Source organism: Symsagittifera roscoffensis, chromosome 1, assembly GCF_963678635.1.
Source record: "Symsagittifera roscoffensis chromosome 1, txSymRosc1.1, whole genome shotgun sequence".
Lineage (NCBI taxonomy): Eukaryota > Metazoa > Xenacoelomorpha > Acoela > Convolutidae > Symsagittifera > Symsagittifera roscoffensis.
In genome coordinates this window covers 91362196-91377662 of record NC_087062.1, presented here as the reverse complement: position 1 = coordinate 91377662, position 15467 = coordinate 91362196, and the positions used below count along the sequence as shown (strand labels likewise).

Genomic DNA, 15467 nt, shown 5'->3' with positions numbered 1-15467 from the left:
AATTTCTAACATCATCAAAACTAATCACAGGCAAAACAGCTTTTCTTATTTGAACTCAGAGATTCGATATAGTTTCTCGCGGTTAAGAAAATTCTTGTTGAAAGCAATAATTTTCTTTGACTAAATTGGGACAAATGAAAAAACCATCCCAAGCATATCTTCAAAAAAGTTTATATGAGCAGAAATATGGGCAATATTCTGCTTAAAGGATACCGGCTTTCGACATCAATCCATGCACATACTGAATGCTTTTTCAACGTAGATTTCTACTCTGAAATAAAAATGGTGAAAACTAACAGGATCTACTTAACAATCCCCCCCCCCCTATTACAAAGGGGGGATTGTTAAGTAGGTTAAGCTTGCAAATTACTAGCAAATTAGTCGAATTTTCAGCCAATCAGAATGCAGCAAACTCTGAAACGAGAAAATTCTAATTGGCAACAGCTGTTGCACGTAAAATTAACTTAGCAAATGAGCAAGTAAATTATAAGGGGGGGGGGGAGAGATTCTTAAGTAGGTAACATAGGGGGGAAATTGTTAAGTAGATCTAACTAACAAAAGAAAAAAAGTATATTTTGACATTATTTCAGAGCTGAAGTTGAAGAAAATTTTGAATCTGTACAGTTGGTTGGACCTCTCGTCACATAAAAAATACCATGTGACTTGGCCCCAAACTGATATTTGATCCATAGAAACGGCGTAGGCTCCTTTTGACATGGACCAAGAACTAATTTATGGTTTTGTTTATATCCAATCAGTTATTAAATCCCTTTTAAAATTAGTTAAATAGCTAACTTAAGCAAATTAACAAAAAACGTAACTAAATGAGCGCACGCACGCACATCTTTGAGTATACGCGCATTAGCTTTTGCCTGGAACTCTTTTGAGCGATCGCGCAAACAGGTTCCAGGCAGAAGCCAATACGCGTGTGCTGAAGGACGTGCGTGCGTTCATGTAGTTACGCTTTGATGTATTTGTTTTAATTAGTGATTTAACTGATTTTGAATGACAATGTTTTACCTAATTGAATAGATTAAAACAACTCAATAACTTCAGTATTAATGCGTACTTTAGATTTTCACATTCCACAGATTCACTTCATTCACGTTTGTGCCGATAATCAGGTTTCAAAGATATCAATTACATTTCAAAAAAAATTGTTACCGTTTGAAAAGTCAGGAAAATTTTTTGCGTCCATTGCCATTTTAATTTCTAGTTTGCATCAAATAATTTGTACCAAGTTAACATCCTCCACCCTAAACACGTTTAGGGGGGAGGATGTTTACTTGGTTCTAAGTTGGGAATTTTCAGCCAATCAGAATCGAGCATTTTACATGCAGCGCTCAACAAATTAAATTTAAATTCAGCGCTGGGGTGGAGGATCTTAACTTGGTCTTTTTGAGGGGAGGGGGGGGGGGGCGAGGAGAGGAGAGGATTTTAACTTGATCCAATAACTTTACAGATTCAAATTTGTGGAGTCTTCTAATGTTGGAAAAAAATAAGTTACAATCCGGGATTCGTTAACATGAATTTCCACCAAAAATGTACTTAATTGGTTTAAGAGAAGTGAACTTGTAGTATCACGAGTGTTCGTTTGCATAAATTTAGCATATTTAGTGTGTTCACTAAGTCAGATAAAAAGTGACTACCACCGCAGTATAAATTTGTGTATGAAAAGCAAATAAAATCAAGGAATTTTTGACGGCCAAATAACGGTTATTAACAAGCTACCTTCAAAATACTCTTTAAAAATTATTCAGGTCATCGTCGGAACGAAAAGAGGCTCCTCGCTCTATATTCACCCAGCAAGCTAAAATTTTATAGACATTTTTTGGAAGTTTTTTTGACCATGATCGAATCTAGGCTGAGAGAGATTTTATCTGATATATGACACGACAACATCTGACGTTTATTTGTGGTCCCCTTTTGTGTGTTCAAAAACACCAGAATCAAAAGTTTTTCGACACCTTTAGCGGTTGGAACTATAACAATGATTGGTCGAAAACAAAATGATTGATTTACAAAACTGTAGAAACTAATAATAAGTGTTAGTTTGATACAGTCAGAATTTTTTTACGGAATGGGAGCGTGGAGACATGACGCCATTTTTCTGGATAGCCGCAGTGTAGCAGTATTCAGCTCCCGCAGTGAGGCCATTTGTATCCATTGTAACTGCCCCCACCCCATTCAGCTTGAGAGCCCCCCTCCACAAATGGTATGTATACTGGGGGTCAGTGTCCTCAAATATAATGGTGATCTCGTTGTAGCGACTTGCAGTTACTGTTATGTTGGGCGGTTGAACAGCTGAAACGGTTTAAAATATATTAATTTATGACTTCGGATAACCGCAAGTTTTTGAAAGTGGTTTCTGGGAGCGGTTTTACGTGCTTCATTTCTCCCATTCGTTAGCTATTTAACTGTCAAAAGAGCAAGTATGTATCATTAATTATGTCGTGGTTGTAATCGTGACATAATCGAAGCAGTTTTTGAAACAGCCGGTTTGAAACATGGGAAGTTGGTAATTTAGAAAAAAAAGAAGCATGTAACTTTCACAATGTTGCAGTGTAATCGTTAACATGCTCGAAGCAAATCCATGAAAACAGCGAGCTGTACGTATACCAGTATCTTTGCTGCTAGCTTTAACCCAATATAGTATAGGACTCATTGCCGAAGATCCGAAGACTCACTTGTGCAAGCTTTGATATGCCGTCCCGGGCTGCTGATGTTGTGAAGCATCCAGTGGTCGCAATAAACTAGTGTCATCACGAGCACATTGAAGCAGGACTCGTCCTCCAAAGTGGGGATATCTATAGAGTAGTCATCCAGTCCTACGGTCACATTTATCACTGTTTGATTCATGTTTGTCTCTGCTATAAACGAGTTCGCTTGCACTACAAACGCCTCAACCACACCCGCAGGAATGGTCCAAGAGACGGTCAGGTGACTAGAGTTTGAGAAGGAAACTTGCAAGTCGGTGACTTCTTTAGGAGTCGTGCAAGTCGCAGTTGTGTTTGAGACTGCAGAGGAGCTGCCGAACGCTTTGAACTCGGCGGAGTACAAGTATTGGGTTCCTGCCACTCGTCCGGTATCGGTGTAGTGCCACGGGAACCCAATGTCTTCAGCTGAAACGCCAAAAAGAATTTAGGAGCAAAGCAAGGAAAGCCAGTTAATGCGGAAGTAGCACAAAACGTTTGGATCAAATAAACTGATATATATAAATTTAAAAAACAAAATTAAAAAAATGAAAAATTTCTACTTTTTCAAATGTTTTTATCAGGATTTCAACTAAATCTCCCATTGTTTATTCTCCCTTTAAGGGCAATGAAAGCAATCTATTGAGATGATAAAACAGCTAAAATAATGAGTACATTGCAGGAGAATTGCATTGAGAGGAAATTTACATATTCCTTTCGTGTCTTTGTAAAATGTGTGTCATTTAGCCTGGAAAAACGAACAAATTCAGACCAACTTTACAATGGAGAAAACCGATACTATGAGAAAAGATTAAAATATGACATTATAAAGTTCCTATTATTATAGTTTCGAGAATGTATGGGAAAAAAATAATGATTTCATTTCGCGTCGATTTGCAAATCATTTTAAAAAAATAGGAAAAAGATTTGTGAGATGGTTGTAAAAATTTTATTCTGGTAAAAATTGAAATCATATGGTATTTTTTAGAAAATATCACCCTTTTTTGTTTGTTTAATATGTAATTTGAAGATTTCTAGGAGGTAATTATTTTCAAATTTTCACTTAAATCAAGAAACGTTCACTGAGTTTTAATGGCTTGGTTATCTTAATCCAAATTAGATTTTCTATTAGAGAAGCAATAGCATCAACTGAACTTTTTTGCATCAACTGAATGTAGTATAGGTTGTCAAATGACAACTCAGAATTTCGGTGGTAAATTAATTGTTCGAGTAATTTTCCAAAGACGGTTGAAAATCAAATTGATCTAAAACTGGATGGTTTGAGCCCTTTTCCTTTTTTATTCATGGGAAATACTTTGCAACTTTTAACGAGCTTGAAAAAAGTGTGTTGTAAACCAAATTTGAAAGAGAAAACAGTCAAAACAGGTTTCATTATCTCTCGGATATATAGAAGGTAAGCAGGATTGATGTTGTGCTAATCTAGGCTGAACCCCCTAATAAAAATTTCCAAGACTTGTATATTTTCAGCGGTTGCAACCGATCTGAAGACAGGGAAACCTTGCACCTGATTGGTTGAAAATAAATGAAACGCTGAAGTATTGTGTGCTTTATTAATTTGCAGTGACACTGTTTTCACGTGTACACAGTTTTGGTCCGACTGGTGAAATTTTATTTTTACCAAGGTTCAATTGTAGCAAAATGACAAGTTGATCCTATTTTTACCAATTTTTTTGTCCATTCGTTCTGATTGCTCAAATTTTTGCCATTCTCACTTTAAAACATAGAATATTTGGCAGATATAGAAAAGTAAGAGCCCTATCAATTGTTTACGAAAATTTTTTGCTGAAACTAGCCTCAAATTGTATCTTCTTTCTACTTTTTGCCAACTAAATTTCGCGAAAATGAGACCAAATGCGTTCTTCATTTTCGTTTTGTTCGCTGATATCGTGAGCTAAACGTTCGCGATATCAGCCCAGCATTTTTAATTAGCATCGATCCTACTTTCTTATGAAAATTGTCATTTTCACAATTCATTTAGAGAGGGTATAACCGAAAAGTTGCAAAAATAAATCAGATGATTAAGTTACTTATTGTTTATTGTTCCGACCATTGAAAATGGGGAGAAACTTTGTATTCGTGTTTCTTTTTATTTTTTATTTTTGCTTTCCAGGCAAAGTCAGGTACCACAAATAATCATCGTACTGGGCTGCTTGATATATCATATTACAGCTGTTTTAGTCTTAATTCGGACCACACCCAAAAATTTCCAATTTTTTTTTAGTTGGGGAAAAAGCAGGTCGGAAAATATTAATTTTTGGTCTTATTTCGATCAAATAAAGCAAGCTAGGCTTAAAATAGCTTATTAATGCTTAATTTAAGCCCTAAAAACCTATTTTTTAGTTAAAAAAAAAATATTTTTCGGATTTTTCAAAGCAAAAACTTAGGAGTCAATAATTTGAAATTTTCAAAAAATGCTGCAAAAAAATAGAAAAACATTTTTTTGAATTTTTTTAAAATTGTTTTAACGATTTTTGTTTTGTTTTTGTAATCTTTTTTCTACCAAAACTGTTCACCTGTTTTACTATGACTGACTACTATTCCTAAACTGTATATACTCGTTCAGATACTTTTATCACACCACGTAGAAAAAAAACTAATTTGAAAAACCTTTTTTTGTGTTTTTTTGAAGACTATGATCGGAACATTCTATGCTTTTTTTTTGCGCGCAGTAACAAGCTATCCTTGTATTAGCCATAGCTCAGCAACTAACAGGCCGTGCCTTAGCGGTCTATAACTTGATATGAAATAAAATTTCGAAATTGCATACACCTAAATGACACTAAAATTAGGTGGTCGAGTCTACTTTTGTCCAATGAAAGATTTTTGATGCTAACGCGACTGATTTATTAATTTGATAAAAATGAAACTGATTTGCTGGTTCTAATAAATACCCACCCCACGGTCCAACTGCGTAAGAAAATCCGTTTTTGATTAGTCTAACAAAGTTTCTTCACACATAAGATAACAATGAGCTTTAGTTGTGATCTGAGAAATATTTTGAGCGCTATTCTCATGACAGACGGACTAAATGGCCAAAAATATCGGCAGAATCAACATCCTTTGAGTTAAAAAAGGACTCCATTTAATAACGCTCATTTCTTTCGAGTGTTTGATTACTAAGTTTTTTTAATGTGAAAATTATTATGATGCATTTATTTTGCAAAAATTAGAATCAAAAATTTTACCGCAAAAAAGGGGAATTTAGTTTTTTAATTAGTCAAGAATAACGCTAAGACTACCCGGTTAACTTAAAAGAAAGTCTTACACAACCCAACACCTATCTACAGGGCTAAAATCAAATCTCCTAAAATTGGTGCAAAAACGTTCAAAATTTGGTTTTAAGCGAAGAATTTGAGTTTTATATAGTAAAAATGACTTGTTTGGCTATCAACCAAAAGTATTTTTACATAAACAAATTTTTCATAATTTTATCAAAAGATTGTATCCTGTTTTCTCAAAAAATTGCCTGCGGCGCTTATAGTTTGGCTAAAACAGCGTCCTTTTAGTGCTTTAGGAGAGCTTGGAAAATAAATTTGTTTGGTCGATCTAAAAAGGATCGACAAAACTTTCGAAAATTTTTTTGAAAATCCGCTACCCCCCGAGAAAATTCTAGATCCGCCCGTGTTTATAATCCCATGCATAACTAATGTGGCGTGATTATGATACCACTTTTACTCCCTATGAGAGTGTACTTTGAACTACTAATGTTCATAGTACAATTGAAGTACAATGATGAAATTAGAAGCACTTTTTAAAAAAAAAACTAAATTATTATCGCTCAGATATACGACCAAGGTTTGCGGTATTTAGTAGGCCATGTTCAGTGCGACAGTTTTAACTTAACGGTATCTATCGGGATTGGGTGGCATTCATTGTAAAGATTTTAATTTCGATTGTTTAAAATGATGTATATCGATATTTGCCAACCAAAATTATTAACCAAAAGTATTTTTTCTTAAACAAATTTTTCAAGGTTTTACCAAACGAATAAATTTAACATCATTTAAATTGGTAGTCTTAGCGTTATTCTTGATTACCTAAAACGAGCCAAATGTTTTGGGTTAAAATTCTAGTTCCGAATTTTGCTAAGCAATTTGCATTACGACAATTCATGAGAAATTCTATGCATTTTATTCTCATCATTTTTTGCAGCTCTCTTTTTTTTTTCATTTTGTCCGGATAATTCAAACCAGGACTGTATATAGCAAAACTAGCTTCAAAAAACGGCAAAAAAATATTCTACAAGAAAGTCATATAGTATTAAGACAAAACTGCTCGTATCAAGGCAAAACTAAGACAAAACTGCTCGTATCAAGGCGAGGTTTTGAATGTTCCGACTGCCTCCTAAGGTCTATTGAGCAGTAAAAACTTGAAAAAAATTAAATGTAAAAAATAAAAATGTTTGTTTTTTAATTTGAAATTTTTTGTGAAATTCATCCTCCCACACGCCATATAAAGTACAAAGTGATAGAAGTCGCTCCTAGTAACAAACCAATTATTGCAAATAAGCTTTCTTTAACCATTTTGGAACGATTTCTAAGACGGATTAAATCTCCGCTTACGCGTTAATAGCGTGAAATATATCGTGCGTTAAATGTCCCAAATTAGCCAAAATAGCAACATAACTTTACAAAATAGCAACATAAACCCCTATAACTTTACAAAAATTGATCACAGTTGAAATATCTTGTCAAGTTTAAGCTCAGAACAACAATAGCTTTTGAATGATACAAAAAAATTCCGTCAAAAATGGCTAGTTAAAAAGTCAAAATTTATCTGAAGAAAAAAAACTCACCCCGAGCACAAATATTCCGTTACTTTCGTTACGTATCAGCGCAAAACAAGTGTTATTTAAACCAACTAGCTTGACTCAATTCAATTTGAAAAAATTATGTGAGCCGGAATATTTATTAGCACGCATTAATTACCCCACATTTAAACCCCATAACTTAACCGAAAATAGGAGTGTCAACTTTGCGAGTTAAATACATCAATATTTTTAAGATGATCAAATAAATTTTCTCATAAATTTAGGTTTAATTTCGAAATTTCTCTGAAGTAAAAGTCATCTCGAATACAAACTATTCAAAAGCTGTAATAATCCAGACTATTTGCTTCTGGGTGAAGCTTTGAATGTATTGACTGCCTTTAAACGTTTCTGGAATAGCTTTTGGTGAAAGAAAATAGAATCAGTTTAGTATTCGAGATGATTTTTTCTTCAGAGAAATTTCGAACTCAAACCTAATTTTTGAGAAAATTGGTTAGATCATCTGAAAGATATGATAAACTTTGCTTCTAATAAACACTATTGCGGTCAATTAGCTTCCCTCAAACCTATTCGAAATGACTTTTGAATCATTATAGTTCGAAGCTTACAACTCGCTTAAAAAGAAAATGAAGAGACAGTACGAAATGAATGGACAGCAAGCTCGCGTTAGTGAAAAGAATATATCAAATTGAAACTCTAGAGAATTGGTTTTATGTTTTTTTTTCTCACCAATTGAAACTCCATCTCTGTAAATGGTGGCAAGATATGTACGAATGTTATTGAACTCGTAGTCTGGAATCACTTCCAATTCCACTTCCGTCTGCGAGATGGCCTTGGCCGACACTGAGGGCTCAAAAGGGGCGAAGTAGGCCACTGCACTAGCCCACTTGCCCTCCAGATTACCCCCCACAGAACACCCCGTCCTGAAATATGGTGTCCAGTTGGAAACATAGCCAACAGACAGTTGGAAAGGTGTCAATGAACGCAAGGAAACCGAAGAAAATGACTCACTTGTTTTTCTAAAAATCTTCAACTTTCGCGTTTCAAAAATAGACGGTCGTAAAGTTATTTGACGTTCAAAAACAATTTATGATCGACACTTTTTTGATAATTGAGAAAACTGGATCAATAAGTGATTCCAATTTATTCAAAAACTTCCGAAAATGGTCCACAAACCGGTGGCAAAACTTATGAGGCAACTTCAGGAAAGGATCTAGGATTTTCTCGAGGGGGGTGGGGGATTTTTTGAACAAATTTTGACGACCTTTTTTTAGGTCGACCAAATTGAGTTTCTGAGCGCTCCGAGAACATTATAAAGACCGTATTTTGATATAATGTTTTGCGTTTTGGGCAGTTTTTGGAACATTTTGACCAGACATTTACAAAAGTCTTAGAGGTCAGCCAAAAGTTGATATCTTAAAAAGTACCAAAGGTACTTTCCTGCCCCCCTAAATCCACTTCCCCCCTTCCAAAAAATCCGCCCCTGCGCAACTTACTTTAATTAATAATTTTTTTTTACAAAACAACTTAACTTAAAATCCAACCATATCAGAGCTCATTAAACAAAATAATTCGGACCGAAACATGAGAAGGTATAAAAAAGTATAAGTATGAAAACTAACCGTGTTCTGACATAGCAAACATTAGGCAAATTCCGGTCTACACTCGCTCTGGTCAAGTCAACCACCTTTGAAGTGTTACCGAGGTCCAGAACTTCAGGAGTGGCGGATAAGTCATTGAAAATGACCTCGTAGTCGCTCAGAGCAGGTCCAGATACACTGGGGGCGGACCAGGTGCAGATCAAAGCGGTGGAGTTGATTGCGGTAAAGGTCACGTTCTGCGGCTTTGTAGGGTCTGGGTTGAGAAAATAAAGAAAATTAAGGACCGTTTCAGGATTTCACGATTTTTTTGATTTCGTGCAATGCGTTCATTGTAGGGTCTCCGTCAGAGCAAAAAGTATACGAGAAAAAAAACAACCAATCAACTAAGAAAAATAAGTGCAATCTAGGGCAATTTGTACGACTAGATCGTTTGAATGAGCAAAACTTGTATTATTCTTTGTATTATAAGTTTTGTTTGTTCGGCAGTTCTGAACTAAATTTATGCTTGAGCAATTTTTTTCCCGGCCTATTTGTTCTTCGGCCCTGTTGGGCGAACCTTAAAAATTAAGTTAACAAACGATAAATAAAAAGTTGAAAGTTGAGAGGAAATATCGCACTGAGCACAAATAATCCGTTAATTTCTTCGAAAATTGGATCACGCATTTGCATTCAGCATGTCTGCTCACTTACAAGTACATGCAGTGGTGGTGGTCGAATCTGGAGAAGGGTATCCGTTGTAGTATGTCTTCACTTTGTAGGTGTACTCTGTCGCCGGAGACAGTCCCTCGTCTATTATGTAATTCAGAGTCGTGTTTGGGTACGCCTCGACGTAACTCACGCCACCGTCAGAGCTGCGGAATACCTGCATGTAATACCACAGATCAGTGTTTAAAACGGGATAATACCAAGGGTGGCGTTTCACGCTGAGCCGAATACCCAAAAAACAAAAATGAATCCCGGATTTAGTGTTTTCGGCTATCCTGGAATGCGGCTCTGTGGGTACGCACCATACTAAGTGCATTGGCCCACAATATTATTTCCTGGCACAAAAATTGGTGGGGTAATTTTCGTAGGAGAAAAACCGCCAAACACCCGGAAATTATGCTGGCCAATCAGAAATCAGTATTTAAAAAAATTGCACAAACTAAACTTGAAAAACCGAGTAACGGATTGTTTAAGTTAAAGGACCCTGATTGGTCAGAAACTTTCATGCATTCGGTTCACTCGCGATGGGAAACAACCACACAACGAAGTTTCTAGACACAGAGGCGAAGCGAAGCTTCGCATCAGCGGCGATGCAACACAATCACAAAAAAAAACGAAAAAACAAATTTGAAAAATTTGCTCGTTTCCAAAAATTTGCGCATAATCATAGCTTCTTGTTTCAAAAACGCGTCTCCATTTAATCCACAACATCAGGTTTCGGTGATTGGAGAAAAAAACAAAAAAAACTCAAAAAACCGCTCTGAAAAACAAAAGTTTCATTATTCCGAGGACCAGAATTTAATATATTAAAAAAAGTTCGGACGTAGCCGCATATGAGTCGGAGTTTTCCAAACCCGCTGTTTTCATTGAAACAAAATCGCAGATTTGGTTGATGAGTTTTTGAGAAAAGGAAAAAAAATCAAAAACGTCGGTCAAATATCCCCTCCCCCCTCACTGATTTTTTTGTAGGCTGTTGACAAAGTGGTAAAGCAAAAAGAGACCAAGGGAGCATGTAGGCACACAAGGGTAAAGGCGGTGTTTCTATGGATTTTTCTTTTTTGAAAATCGGTTTAAAAATTTTGAGAAAACAAAATTTTTTTTTTTTGCAAAAGTTATAAGATTTTTGAAAATGTCTGAAAAAAATCATAAAAAACCCAATCCCAAACATTTTCATAATAACTGTTTTAAGGGAACAGGAACTCTAGGCAAGCATGCCAAGAAAGACATCTCAAAATCAAATAAGAAACTGCACAGTTTTAAAAAGCTGAACCGACCATTTTTGAGCAGACACCAATTGAGCAGGAAAACTTTCATGAAAAACTTTTAGATGTTTCATGTCCCATTGAAACATTTAGTAACACCATCCAACCAATAGTTAATAGTAATTTAGCACCCACCCAGCAAGAATCTACCTATAAATGATTCAACTGATTTTATTGAACTAGTTGTTGACCCGAAAAACTTCTACCTTCCGATTTGATAACGCTTGCTAATCGCAAGCGTAAAAAAAACTAAAAGAAAACGAAGAAGAAGAAGATACAATTCTCAATAGATATGAACAATTAACAACTTCAAAAGAATTTAAGGATAACAACTACCTCTGAGACGACAGCCAACCAACCCATAAACTGCTTTAAATCAACAGTAGTGTCCAAATAAGCAAGCACGAAAATTGACAATGCATATCAAAACTTATTACAAAAAATGAATAAAATTGAAAAAAAAGGAAAAAAGTTTTAGATAAATTTAAAGGAAAACAGCTTTATTGTTCTATATATCTCATGTTGTTGGCCCTTGTAACTTTTTGATTAAATAATTTTAATTTAGCGCTGGATTTATTTTTTTAGACAGCGGACACAAAAATTAGTCCATGCACCAGTAACCATAAACATGTCCAAGATGAGTTTGGTTTGAAAGATGGAAACCCAAGCCCAGAATCACGGTAAGCAAACGCATTGCAAACAATTGGGAAAATATAAATAATCAGGCCAGTTCAGATTCTAATCAGTTAGAGGCAAACTTCGAAAGCATGTCGATTTCAAAGATAAAAATATCCTTCACATAGCGTACAACATTTGAAATTAAATACTTTCAAACTTTGAACCTCTTATGACACAAATCTAGTCTATTGCAACAAGTTAATAACTCGGATTTTCAGAAACTTTTTTGAGACTTTCTGCATTTCAATTCTAGAAAACAAAATATTCATAAGCCCTTTTTTGATGTTCTACTTTTTTTCAAAAAAAATTATTTTAACAAGGTTATAATAAAGTTCATTCCAATCCAATTTGGCTATGGTTTGAACTAATAGTTTTAAAAGCTTAAATAAATAATGTTCGTTTTTGCCGAAAGTTGTTAGCTTCAAATGAAAACTGTCACACTCTCTTGGATCTTTTTTTAGGAAAATAGGAACTGCTTTTTTGTTTAAAAAGTAAATAAATGCGTAAAAGTAAAGTGATTGAAGCATACACAAAGTTATATTAGGTTACTGCATCGATTCAAAGATTTAACTTTTGATTGCAAAAAAATGTAGCAATATCATTCAGGGTACATAATGCCTATTTATTCATATGATTTAATATAAGATCTACAATGCTAATGTGCTTCTCAAATTTCAAAACTTAAATTCAAAAAAATTCCCAGATAAATAAAAAATGTTCTGTCTGGAATACGTTTGAGAAGACGAGCTTTTATTTTTAACTTGAATGATTTCTCTGATTTCTTTAACTCAACTTGTTTGCCGTCAACCAGTCAGATAAAGAGTAAACAGATCGTTAATGTTTTCCTGATTAAAAGAAAAACTTTGGTTTAAATTATACAACGATAGGCCTTGATACGGTTTTTAATTACAGGGTTGATAATTTAAGAAAAATTTATATTTTCGATTTATATGTGATTAGTTTCATAATAAGTTATGTTCTATGTTTTAGATGAAGACAAACAATAACGGAAAAGAAAAATCCTTGAGAAGCAAGGAACTTTTTATATTTGTATGAAACTAAATTATCTGAGTTTGCTTACTAATTTTTTATGTTTTTATTCAAAAAAAAATTTGGAATTTTAAAAACTATTAAGTTTTTGTACAGATTTTTTGTTCAGGATGTCTGCATTTTCTTTTCAAGTTCCCTGTTGAAATTTCTGTTGAGCTCCATTGAATCATCGTTGATGAAGAGTGTGTGTGGTAGCTGAACTTGCTTTAAATTTTGAATTCACTGATGAACACTTGTATTTTCAACGAAATATGCTTTAAAAAAATCTTGAGAATATTAGACCCATTTGATATGATGGTTGATTAAATTTGATTCGGCCAGATTATCACTCTTCTTAATAAGTTTGTTATTGTTCCGACTTTCGATACGAAAGTAACGGAATATTTGAGCTCGGGGTGGGTTTTTTTTCTTCAGACAAATTTCGACTTTTTAACTAGCCATTTTTGACGGAATTTTTTTATATCATTCAAAAGGTATTGTTGTCCTGAGCTTAAATTTGAAAAGATATTTCACCTGTGATCATTTTTCGTAATGTTATGAGGGTTTAACGATTGCCATTTTGGCCATTTTGACCAATTTGGGACAATTAACGCGCGATATAATTCGCGCTATTACATCGAAAGCGGAGATTTAATCCGTCTTATAAATCGTTCCAAATTGGTTGAAGGAAGCTTATTTGCCATAATTAATTTGTAACAAGGAGAGAAATCTATTGTTTTGTACTTTATATGGCGTGTGGGGGGATGATTTTCATAGAAAAATTTTCAAATTTTCGTCTTGTTTCTACTTATAAAACGTTGCAAATTTGAAACTACATGTTTGTCATGTTTATCGGAGAACCGAATTGTTCGATAAAAGAAATTTTATCAGTTCTCGTTTGTTATCGCACTTTGACTCGACCAACACAACTATTTATTCATCTCAAAGACCCTTCCGACTAAAATTAGTGAACCATTTAGCTGTACTAAAGATCTGCAAATTATTAAATTTTTTCAATTACTCTAACTTTTTTTAAATTAAGAAATGTTGAAAAAAAACACCTTGTCTCTCAGATAAAAACGTTATGTTATATCAGCTTACTATTTTACGACATTTGTTGCTTTTGATCACACACGGTTAGTAATAATTGTGCAAATGTTACACTTAAAGATACATACCGGTCCAAGTAACTGAAGTCTTGTGGTTGCAAGTGAAATGACTTGATGAAAGTTCAGAGAAAAAAAGACTTACGGTTGATTTTATGAGGCTTGGGTCTGTGTTGACATCGCCTGTGTTACCAGCCCATACAAGTTGGATTTTATTCAAGCCCTCCCTTCGAATGTTGATGCCAGTAGCAGTGATAGATGGAGCTTGGGGACCTAAATTTAAAAAAGATAGGGGGACCTATGGTATCTACTACAGAATTGCCACCCTATAGATAAAAGCAGTAAATTAGTGCTGACTTGTGTATGCGGTGACGGTGGAGTTGTTGCCATCTAGCGAGCCCCCGAGACAATCCACCACACTCTGAACTGTGAAGGTGACAGTTTCCGCAGATCCAAGTCCACTAAGAAAAAACACAAACACGTGCAGGGATTTTTTACAGACGGGCAAAGAAACTAAATTACATCATATGATTTGGATCAAACAGAACACGAAGAAGAATGAGCTTGATTACATCTGGAACGATTATTTGCAAAAAATCTATCTGCTATTGTAACTTATCTTTTTTGAAATTACTACAGAAGTTATGAATTTTGTGATCCAGTAAGGGGAGGGGAGTAGGTGAAATTTAGAATCCTTGAGTGTGTAAGGCCGCTAATTTTGAGGGGCAAGTGCGCCCAAAAACGCGACTTTAGGAAACCCTTCCCTAAAATACCCAAAAGCGGCGTTTTGCCATGTTTTTACAAAATAATGTTCGCAAAGTCAATTTGATAGATCTAAGAAATTTTAAAGAAAACCGCACCGCTCAAAAATTCCTGTGCACGCCAAGGGCAATCACTCTCACGGATAAAGCTCTATTCCACATTATGCCCGGATCAAAAATCTATAATCCCATAACTAAAATCGGCGACAAAATTCTAGAACCATAAATCGTCGATATTTTGATGCAATGTCCCACGTTTCGCCCCTCACCCATTTCGCCCCTAATAATTTCACTCATTTCGTCCTCGCACGTTTCGCCCCTAACTTATTACACAGTTAATTAACGCCGCTTTCTTAATGTACATTTTAGGGGCGAAATGTGCCAGTAATTTAAGAGGGGCGAAATGTGCCAGTAATTTATGAGGGGCGAAATGTGTGAATACCATTTTGATGATATTTTCATCACTCACGCCACGTCGATTGTGGTTGTTGCAGAGACATTGTTTGATCCCGAGCTGACAGATCCCTCGTAGCTGTAGACGAACTTGGTGTAATTTCCAGAGGGTGCCCCGAACACCAGACTCACTTGCTGAACAGCCATGTTGGACCAACTCAAGTCAGTGACGTCACCGGGATCTAGAAAGGACACCGTTTTTCAAGTTCCATTACATGTTCTTTAAATGCGGATTTCGAACATATTAACGTTTTTTTACTTCAAATTATATTAAGTTTTAAAACAAATGTTTGAAAATATCAAACACCCTCAAATATATCCAACTTCGAGCATTTTAACGTTTTATTTTACTTCAAATTATATTAAGTTTTTAAAAAATGTTTGAAAATA

General features: G+C 34.9%; 1 protein-coding gene across 1 annotated transcript in view; it reads right to left on the bottom strand.

Annotated features, from left to right (window-relative positions):
• LOC134852187 (uncharacterized) overlaps positions 1 to 15467 on the bottom strand; it is a 77776-nt gene that overhangs the window by 48159 nt on the left and 14150 nt on the right. The window contains exons 7-14 of the mRNA XM_063868500.1: positions 15094 to 15259; positions 14221 to 14324; positions 14009 to 14136; positions 9774 to 9945; positions 9105 to 9336; positions 8212 to 8405; positions 2688 to 3122; positions 2078 to 2304 (exon numbers count right to left, since the gene is read on the bottom strand). Coding sequence (XP_063724570.1) covers positions 2078 to 2304; positions 2688 to 3122; positions 8212 to 8405; positions 9105 to 9336; positions 9774 to 9945; positions 14009 to 14136; positions 14221 to 14324; positions 15094 to 15259 — 1658 coding nt within the window. The remainder of the gene's footprint in view (positions 1 to 2077; positions 2305 to 2687; positions 3123 to 8211; positions 8406 to 9104; positions 9337 to 9773; positions 9946 to 14008; positions 14137 to 14220; positions 14325 to 15093; positions 15260 to 15467) is intronic.